Source organism: Nicrophorus vespilloides, unplaced genomic scaffold, assembly GCF_001412225.1.
Source record: "Nicrophorus vespilloides isolate i.1.1-1 unplaced genomic scaffold, Nicve_v1.0, whole genome shotgun sequence".
NCBI classification, from domain to species: Eukaryota; Metazoa; Arthropoda; class Insecta; order Coleoptera; family Silphidae; genus Nicrophorus; species Nicrophorus vespilloides.
In genome coordinates, this window is record NW_017099553.1 from 87,853 (window position 1) to 97,842 (window position 9,990).

The 9,990-nt window shown below is 36.4% G+C and overlaps 3 protein-coding genes across 3 annotated transcripts in view; 2 read left to right on the forward strand and 1 right to left on the reverse strand.

Moving 5' to 3' along the window:
• Positions 1–1,035: 1,035 nt before the first annotated feature.
• Positions 1,036–1,688, reverse strand: LOC108564718 (homeobox protein ESX1-like). The gene is made up of 2 exons (XM_017923817.1): positions 1,637–1,688; positions 1,036–1,574 (listed from the first exon to the last, which is right to left on the reverse strand). Exons 1-2 carry the CDS (start codon positions 1,674–1,676, stop codon positions 1,036–1,038), a joined length of 579 nt encoding a protein of 192 aa, XP_017779306.1. The 5' UTR covers positions 1,677–1,688.
• A 1,459-nt stretch (positions 1,689–3,147) lies between these two features.
• Positions 3,148–4,377, forward strand: LOC108564724 (extensin-like). The gene is made up of 2 exons (XM_017923821.1): positions 3,148–3,199; positions 3,263–4,377. The coding sequence occupies exons 1-2, from the start codon at positions 3,148–3,150 to the stop codon at positions 4,324–4,326; spliced, it is 1,116 nt and encodes a 371-aa protein (XP_017779310.1). The 3' UTR covers positions 4,327–4,377.
• Positions 4,378–5,750: 1,373 nt separating this feature from the next.
• LOC108564719 (basic proline-rich protein-like) overlaps positions 5,751–9,990 on the forward strand; it is a 12,628-nt gene continuing 8,388 nt past the window's right edge. Inside the window, 2 exon segments of the mRNA XM_017923818.1 lie at positions 5,751–5,810; positions 5,871–6,332. Coding sequence (XP_017779307.1) covers positions 5,759–5,810; positions 5,871–6,332 — 514 coding nt within the window. The 5' untranslated portion in view covers positions 5,751–5,758.

The following is a 9,990-nucleotide window of genomic DNA, read 5'->3' on the forward strand; positions in this document are numbered from 1 at the left end:
ATTTAAGATCTGGTGAAATAATCTTAGCAATTGGGTTGTTGTACAACTACAACATAATATATTGGGTTGCGCGTCAAAAATGTTAAGAAACACTTGTATATAGTATATGTATTGATTTTGAAAAATTGTTTATTGCCATGCAATAACTTTGTATTTTATAATTACGAAATATTTGATAACTATCCATAAATATTTTGCTATATCTTTCAAAGCTTGGTAAAAGTTGTGGAATGTTGGTGGTTAAAATGCGTTTGTTTTCTAATGCTCAAATTTTTATTACATCTATTAATTATTTCATGATTACAATCGGTATGTCGCTTAGAAGATGATTTCTTCTGGTCTCAAAGATTCAACACCACCTGGGAATGGGCGGACTTGTGGAGCTACTGGAGCTGGAAGAGGTTGGATAGCTGGTGGCAATGGACGAACTTGTGGAGCTACTGGAGCTGGAAGAAGTTCAATTGCTGGTGGCAGGGACGAACTTGTGGAGCTACTGGAGCTGGAAGAACTTCAATTGCTGGTGGAGTGGACGAACTTGTGGAGCTACTGGAGCTGGAAGATTAAGCTGGTGGCAAGGACGAACTTGTGGAGCTACTGGAGCTGGAAGAACTTCAATTGCTGGTGGCAAAGGACGAACTTGTGGAGCTACTGGAGCTGGAAGAACTCCAGCTGGTGGTGGAAGTGGGCGAGTTTGTGGGCGGCCACCGCAGCTTCCTTCTGGTACTGGTGCTGGAAGAACTTCAATCGCTGGTGGAAGTGGACGAACTTGTGGACAACTGGTGCTGGAAGAACTTCAATTGCTGGTGGAAGTGGACGAACTTGTGGACAACTGGTGCTGGAAGAACTTCAATTGCTGGTGGAAGTGGACGAACTTGTGGAGCTAACTGGAGCTGGAAGAACTTCAATTGCTGGTGGAAGGACGAACTTGTGGAGCACTGGAGCTGGAAGAACTTCAATCGCTGGTGGAGGGACGAACTTGTGGGCAACTGGAGCTGGAAAACTTCAATGCTGGTGGAAGTGGACGAACTTGTGGGACTACTGGAGCTGGAAGAACTCCAGCTGGTGGTGGAAGTGGACGAGTTTGTGGACGTCCGCAGTTTCCTCCTGGAGCTGGAGCTGGAAGGACTTCAATTGCTGGTGGCAGAGGACGAACTTTGGACTGGAGCTGGAAAACTTCGATCGCTGGTGGAGAGGACGAACTTGTGGGAAAACTGGAGCTGGCAAAACTTCGATCGCTGGTGGAAGAGGACGAACTTGTGGGACAACTGGAGCTGGCAAAACTTCGATCGCTGGTGGAAGAGGACGAACTTGTGGTGCAACTGGAGCTGGTAGAACCTCAACCGCTGGTGGAAGTGGACGAACTTGAGGTGGAGCCGGCAGTTCTTCGACTTGCGGTGGACGAGGCAACGGCAATGGACGCACTTCTGGCATTACCGGTGCTGGCAATGGGCGAGTTTCTGGTAAAACTGGAGCCGGCAATGGTTTAACCTGCGGGTAAAGTGGTGGCGGCATAGGCATTGGGAAATATTGAGGTCCAATCTGTGCTGGAGGAGGCATGGCGCTCACCCCATAGCCTGAGAAGACAAAAAAAAAATATTAGAAAAAAATATTATTATTCTCTTCAGAAAATACTTACAGAGGACAGCTGCAAACACGATGATTACTTTGGAAACCATATTGGAAGAAGCTGATGATTTCTATGATCAACTGAGGACTAACTTGCATCTTATATACATAGTCCTTATCAATATTTATCGAGTTCACTGAAAAATTGCAATTTGATGATTTACTTAACGCTATAAACTCGGGAGGATTTACTGGAGATTATCATTAATAAACGCTAGCTGCATATTAGCAAAGCAATAAATAAAGTTTCGTGTATAAACAAAAAAGGGTTTATCTGGATATTAAAGACTAGCAACGAAAAACAAAAATGTAATCAACGATTAAAACTTTATGATCGAAGTGCATGTTTTCATTTGATGCATTTTTAGACTAACAACTTATAAAATTAATGCAACATTAAAAATACTCTAGTAGAATATATTAAAATTCTTTATAATAATAATAATTTATTGGCTAGGCAGCAAATATACAAAACAAATACATTCTGTAGAAAAATATAAATGATAATAATAACAACCAAATAATAATGACTCTCAAAATAAGTAAATAAATTCTAACATAAATTAACAAAAAAAAATATATACATATAGGGAAATAAGAAGAATGAGAGAAAAAAGCAGCAGAGTTGGAACTAGAAGGGTTTTAATCAATGGAAATTAGGTATTGGAAAAGGGATAATGTGGAATATATAAATTTTGGAAGGATATTTGGATTTCAAGGGGCACGTTATTTAGAGGGGAAGGTGATGTTTTGGAGTAAAGGAGATTATTAGGATAATTGTGTAGAGGATTATTAGGATGTCGTATTTTGGTGAGAATGCGAAGGGTGGAACGTTCGGATACGGGCAGGTTTTTTAGGACGGGATTTTGGGCGTTAGGAAAGTAGTGGGAAACCGTAGGATTATTTATAATTTACAACAAACAAGTTAAACTAAAATTTAATGAATTATTTCTTAGATAATGAAAATAACAATAAATATAATCATGGGATGTAACTATTAGTTTCAAATATTTTAGTTGTGCATATATATTAATTTGTTACTTCAGTTCGGAAGCCCTTGTGTAATGTCTTGTTTATGAAATTTCAGGATGATTGTCGGATAATAGAAAATACCAATTATTAAGTTTTAGTAACATTCCAAGTTAGGTTTTGTTAATCTTTGTAGTATGTTACTTTCAATTTTTCACCTAATAATTAGAGATTTCTTTTATCCAGATGAATTTTCGGTTATTTCACATTGGTGATCTTTATCATCGTTAACATTCTGACATATAATTTAATATAAATTATTTATAATTTATCAATATATTTTTTAAACTGTATAATTTATTAGATATTTATTATTAATATTGTAAGTAAACTAGTAAATAGTTCCTAAAATTCTGACCATAAATTGTGGATTATAGATATCGAGATATCTTCGTTGAATAAAAAATCTTCATTCAATTAGGTACATTAGAAATGATAAGATTTTGGTATAAATACCGACGAATACAGAAAAGTAGACATACAGAAATCAAGATGACTTCTAAAGCAGTACTTGCCATCCTAGTAGCATTGGCCTGTTTCCAAGGTATTTGAAATAATCTTTATAGTTAAATATAATATTTATTAATAATTTATTTGATATTCTTAGGAAATGGTGCTCGCATCATTTTGAACGATCCCTCTAAGGTAGGTGAATTGCACACCGCCGTTCTACCGCCTTCGACGGAAATGTTGCCAGGTATCAAACCCCTGCCAGCTGAAATTCCACCACAAACTCGCCCACTGCCACCAGCGATTGAAGATCTTCCAGCTCCAGAAAAGCCACAAGTTCGTCCATTGCCATTCCCTCTGCCACCACAAGTTGAGGCTTTGCCAGCTCCAGAAGTGCCACTGATCAAACCATTGCCAGCTGAAATTCCACCACAAACTCGTCCATTGCCACCAGCGATTGAAGTACTTCCTGCTCCAGGGAAACCACAGACTCGTCCATTGCCACCACCAATTTCCGTTCTTCCGGCTCCAGGACAACCACAAACTCGTCCATTGCCGCCACCAATTTCCGTTCTTCCAGCTCCAGGACAACCAGAAACTCGTCCATTGCCACCACCAATTTCCGTTCTTCCGGCTCCAGGACAACCACAAACTCGCCCATTGCCACCACCAATCTCCGTTCTTCCAGCTCCAGGACAACCACAAACTCGTCCATTGCCACCACCAATTTCTGTTCTTCCAGCTCCAGAGGAAGATTGTTACGAAAGCATTGAACTTTTGCCAGCTCCAGTACTTCCAGAAGTCCGTCCATTACCACCACCAATCTCCGTTCTTCCTGCTCCAGGACAACCACAAACTCGCCCATTGCCACCACCAATCTCCGTTCTTCCAGCTCCAGGACAACCACAAACTCGTCCATTGCCACCACCAATCTCCGTTCTTCCAGCTCCAGGACAACCACAAACCCGCCCATTACCTCCACCAATCTCCGTTCTCCCAGCACCAGGTCAACCACAGACTCGTCCATTGCCACCCCCTGCTGGAGTACTTCCGGCTCCAGTAGTACCACAAATCAAACCACTGCCTGCTGAAATTCCACCACAAACTCGTCCATTGCCACATGCAATTGAAGTTCTTCCGGCTCCAGGAAAACCACAGACTCGTCCTCTGCCACCACCAATCGCCGTGCTTCCAGTATTCCCCGAGCAAATTATCTTCTAGATTTAATATATTACATATGTTAATTCCTAAATAAAGCATTATAAAATGAAATTGTAGAATCTATTACTTTCCTTAATTATAAACCATATAACAAGAAATATGTCAGAATACAAACTAAATTATAAATATAAGCTATAAAATTATCTTTAAGCTCCTAATTACTGGAGAACCATGCACACTAGAAATATCTACATAAATAAAAATTAAAGATAAAGTTATGACCTTTCCTACCAACCTACATGTCCATTTACTAATTATTAGCTTTAAAGTTGAGCAATGTAAATAAAATTAATTAGTTTCACGGTTTGTTTACAATTTACAAGTAATACTATTAATAATCAAAATTTAGAATATTTATAATTATTCCACAATATTTTTAGATTTTTTGAAAACACTATTCTATTATCAATTTCAAGAAACTTTAAATATACTCAATGAAATGTAATTGATGATTACATATGAAAAAGACTTCTATTGTACATATTTGAATATGATGATTACGTATTACGTAATAATAATTAATTATTTTTTTTTGTATTTTCATATTTTATGTAATTACTTCATAATCTCGCATAATAGTTACATCGTCAGATTTGCATATTATATCCAATGATTTTAACGCCAATTCAATTTAATTACTCAATTGCCAATCAAATAACTATAGATATATTCAATTTGTAAAGATTTATATTATTAATATGAAGACTATTTCAAATTAAACCCCTAAGAGAAAAATAAATATTCATTCAAATATGTAAGATTTATAAATAGTTGCGATGTAGACAATGACTTTACATTTAGTTGTTTGTTATTTGAGTGCAGTAATCTCTCTCAATTTATCAGTGCAATAAACTTACACATTTTGTTCTCTTGATTAAATTTAATGATTTAATACACCCTTTTGTTTATATACTTTAATAAAAATTAGTAGCGGTATTAATGGAAACAAAAATATCAAAAAATAGTAATTTACCAAATTGCATAATTAATCTAATTTACATAATTAACCATTTAAAACGTCAATTTATTTAGAAATAATACAAGCATATTAATATTTTCTTATTTCAGAAAATATTCCAGTCTTATTCGAACTTATATGTGATTTACTACAAAATTTTTGATTGAACTTTTAGAAAACTTATTTTTCTTAGACGAAAAAATAAATATTTTTATCTAAAAGTATGTAAATTTTTATAATACAAACGACGACGGAAGATCTTGTATGCAAGAATCGTTTTATAATTTGTAATAACTAAATGGATATAGTTCACATATTCAAGCTGATTGTCTCTAGTACTCTGTCCATAAAAAGTGGATTATAGATTTAGCGATATCTAGGGATAATAAAATCTACATTTAATTGGTTATATTGTTGATGATAAGAGATTTGTATAAAAACCGATGAAATTGGAATGAAAAGTCAGACAGCAAGATGGCTTCTAAAGCAGCAATTGTCATCCTAGTAGCATTGGCTTACTTCCAAGGTATTTCAAATTATATTTTTGTTAATAACATGTGTGGTTAATTTAATATTTTGTCTATAGGAAATGATGCTCGCATCATTTTGAACGATCCGTCCAAGGTGAGCGAATTGCATACCGCAGTTCAACCACCATCGACCGAATTGTTGCCAGAAGTTATGCCATTGCCATCTGAGCTTCCACCACAAACTCGCCCATTGCCTCCAGCGATCGAGGTCCTTCCAGCCCCACAAAGGCCAGAAGTTCGTCCAATGCCATTGCCTGTGCCACCACATGGCGAAGTAATGCCAGGACCATCTTTCCCACAAATCATGCCATTGCCAATTGAAGTGAACCCACAGACTCGCCCATTGCCGCCACCAATCTCCGTTCTGCCAGCTCCAGGACAACCACAAACTCGTCCATTGCCACCACCAATTTCTGTTTTGCCAGCTCCAGGACAACCACAAACTCGTCCATTGCCACCACCAATTTCTGTTTTGCCAGCTCCAGGCGGTCCTCAGACTCGTCCATTGCCACCACCAATCTCCGTTCTGCCAGCTCCAGAGCAAGGTTGCGAACAAGGCATTGAACTTTTGCCAGCTCCAGTAGTTCCAGAAGTCCGTCCACTGCCTCTGCCACTTCCACCACAAGGTGAAATTTTGCCGCTGCCAAGTTTCCCACAAGTCCAGCCATTGCCAATTGAGAAACCAGAAACCCGTCCATTGCCGCCACCAATCTCCGTTCTTCCAGCTCCAGGACAACCACAAACTCGTCCATTGCCGACCACCAATCTCCGTTCTTCCAGCTCCAGGACAACCACAAACTCGTCCACTTCCACCACCAGCTGGTATTCTTCCAGCCCCAGAAAGGCCACAAGTTCGTCCATTGCCATTGCCTCTGCCACCACATGGCGAAGTATTGCCATGCCAAGTTTCCCACAAATCCAACCATTGCCAATTGAAGTGAACCCACAAACTCGTCCATTGCCGCCACCAATCTCCGTTCTGCCAGCCCCAGAAAGGCCACAAGTTCGTCCATTGCCGTTGCCTCTGCCACCACATGGCGAAGTATTGCCACTGCCGAGTTTCCCACAAATCCAACCATTGCCAATTGAAGTGAACCCACAAACTCGTCCATTGCCGCCACCAATCTCCGTTCTTCCAGCTCCAGGACAACCACAAACTCGTCCTCTGCCACCACCAATCTCCGTTCTTCCAGCTCCAGGACAACCACAAACTCGTCCACTGTCCACCACCAGCTGGTATTCTTCCAGCCCCAGAAAGGCCACAAGTTCGTCCATTGCCATTGCCTCTGCCACCACATGGCGAAGTATTGCCAGGACCATCTTTCCCACAAATCATGCCATTGCCAATTGAGAACCCACAAACTCGTCCATTGCCACCACCAATCTCCGTTCTTCCAGCTCCAGAAAGGCCACAACTTCGTCCAGAAGTTGTGCCAGAAGATGAGCTTGGATGCGATAATATCTTCAACCCAATTCCCGGAGGTGTTGAGTCTTTGAGACCCGAACAAATTATCTTCTAGATTCTCTACAAACTAATGTATTGCAAATCGTTATTATGTTATATCCTAAATAAATCATTTAAAAAATTATTCGTTTTGTTTTAATTGTAATAATACAATTATTTATGTAAAAATAAAACTCCTTACAACTGGTTTAATAAATATCAAAGAGTCAAAGGTTGATTTTTTTAATTCTACCTAATCTTTAACATTTAGCGTATATTAATAATTATTAATCAATAAACAATTATATCAAATGTGTTTAAAGAAATTTAAATCAAAATATTTAATGTTTGTTTATTTGACAAAACTAATATTATTAAAAGTACAAAATATACAGTTATTTTGCATAATTACAAAATCTGGACTCGAGTTTTTTCGAGAAATAACGAAAAAAAAAGAAATAATCGATACATTTTCTAGTAAAATTTGACAACTTATTACAGGAATTACCACATTGGTTACTGGAAAGGGCTTTATTTTTTCTGCGATATGCATATTTGATAATCTAATTAAACTATGTGATTATTGAATAAAAAGTTACCATATTTTGGTTAATAATTAAAATTACATAACAGAGGTTATATTAAAAAAAAAAGGAGTAATTTTGTACAATAAAAAAAATCATAACCATTTTCGAGAAATTATAAAAACAATTTCAGAAAATGTTCAAGCTTCAAACAGGAAAACAGAAAATATCATGAAAGTGATAGAACATTTATTGGAATGGCATAGTTTTATCTTTGTTTATGCATATGTAAATATCCTCTTATGTAATCATACAATTTATACAAAGTTTTCAATTTTCAGTTTCAAATATTAATCATTAAGAAGATATACATCTTGGTTATACTGTCGTGTCCCAGGGATGGAATTCTGGATACAGTGGAATATTGTCTGGTGTTGTCGTTGTGGAGTCTCAGTTGTAAGAATTAAATAGTTCAATTGGTTTTAAACAAGTTTATTACAATATTTGGTACTCTTGGGGTCATTTCCAAGACAATGTAGATACTTTAAAAGGACTATCTTAGGTTTTTATGAGACTATGCTCATCATATTAAGGTTTTACTGAGACTGATTCTAAATACTTATTCTACTTACAAAGTTAATTTTTATTAATACGGGGTGGAAGTTGTGATCGAGGGAAGGGCTTTGTATATATTGATGATTGAGAGTTCCCACGGGATTCGGTCTTGGTGGTTTTGTTTATTATAAGACCGGGACAAAATCCTATGCATTTGTTTATATGAAAAAGATGATCGATTACGATTGTACATGTAACGATCATTATGTGTTTATAATAAGGACTTGAATTCGGAGTAAAGGTCTAGGAGTATCGATGGGAATATTTACGCTTGGTCCCCTTTGTTTATATTAAAGTGTATCGAACTGGAATCATGGTAGAGATTCCCTTATGCTGATGTATATGCCGTGGATGTCTCTAGTTCGTTAATACACTATATTAATAATAATGGTTAAATCATATCAGGACAAATACAACAATACAATAAATTTCATCGAAAAAAAAACAGAATACATGTTATTAACGTCTTACAATTACATATAATTGTGTAATTGAAATAACAATAATTATAACGTTGAATTGAAGTATACGAAAATAACTATATATTTCAAGAATATTTTAAAATTAGAGAAATATGACAATTTATTATTTTTATTGTCAGTAACAATCATGTAATTTGCTAATATTTCTTGACTTATTATTAATATAAATAATAATAAATATATCGGAGGAATGTAACACTTGCAATAAATAATAAAAATATCAATTTAAGTAAAACTATTAATGGAAATAAATGAATGTAAGAGTCATCAACTTGTATAATAATTAAAATAATGAATATAATGGTATCAATAATAATAGCACTATTTAGTGGAACAATTATACAATTACATTAATAATTAACAAAATGGTTAAATTTACTTTGTCTATTTGTTAGTGTTTTTTGCAGAAAAATTCTTTCAGAAAATATTCCATTATAATCTTAATTGTGATTTAGTATAAAGTTGATTGAACTTTTAGACAGCTTATTTTTCTTATATTATTATTTTCATCTAATAGTATGTAGTTTTCATAGAACAAGCGTCGAGGAAAATGGTTGTATACAAGACTCGTTTTACAACTTGTAATAACTGACTGGATATAGTTAAAATATTCAAGTTGATTGTCTCTAGTACTCTCTCCATAAAATGTGGATTATAGATTTAGCGATATCTAGGGGTAATAAAATTTACATTTAATTGGTTATATTGTTGATGATAAGAGATTTGTATAAAAACCGATGAAATTGGAATGAAAAGTCAGACAGCAAGATGGCTTCTAAAGCAGCAATTGTCATCCTAGTAGCATTGGCTTACTTCCAAGGTATTTCAAATTATATTTTCGTTAATATCATGTGTGGTTAATTTAATATTTTGTCTATAGGAAATGATGCTCGCATCATTTTGAACGATCCGTCCAAGGTGAGCGAATTGCATACCGCAGTTCAACCACCATCGACCGAATTGTTGCCAGAAGTTATGCCATTGCCATCTGAGCTTCCACCACAAACTCGCCCATTGCCTCCAGCAATCGAAGTCCTTCCAGCCCCACAAAGGCCAGAAGTTCGTCCAATGCCATTGCCTGTGCCACCACATGGCGAAGTAATGCCAGGAC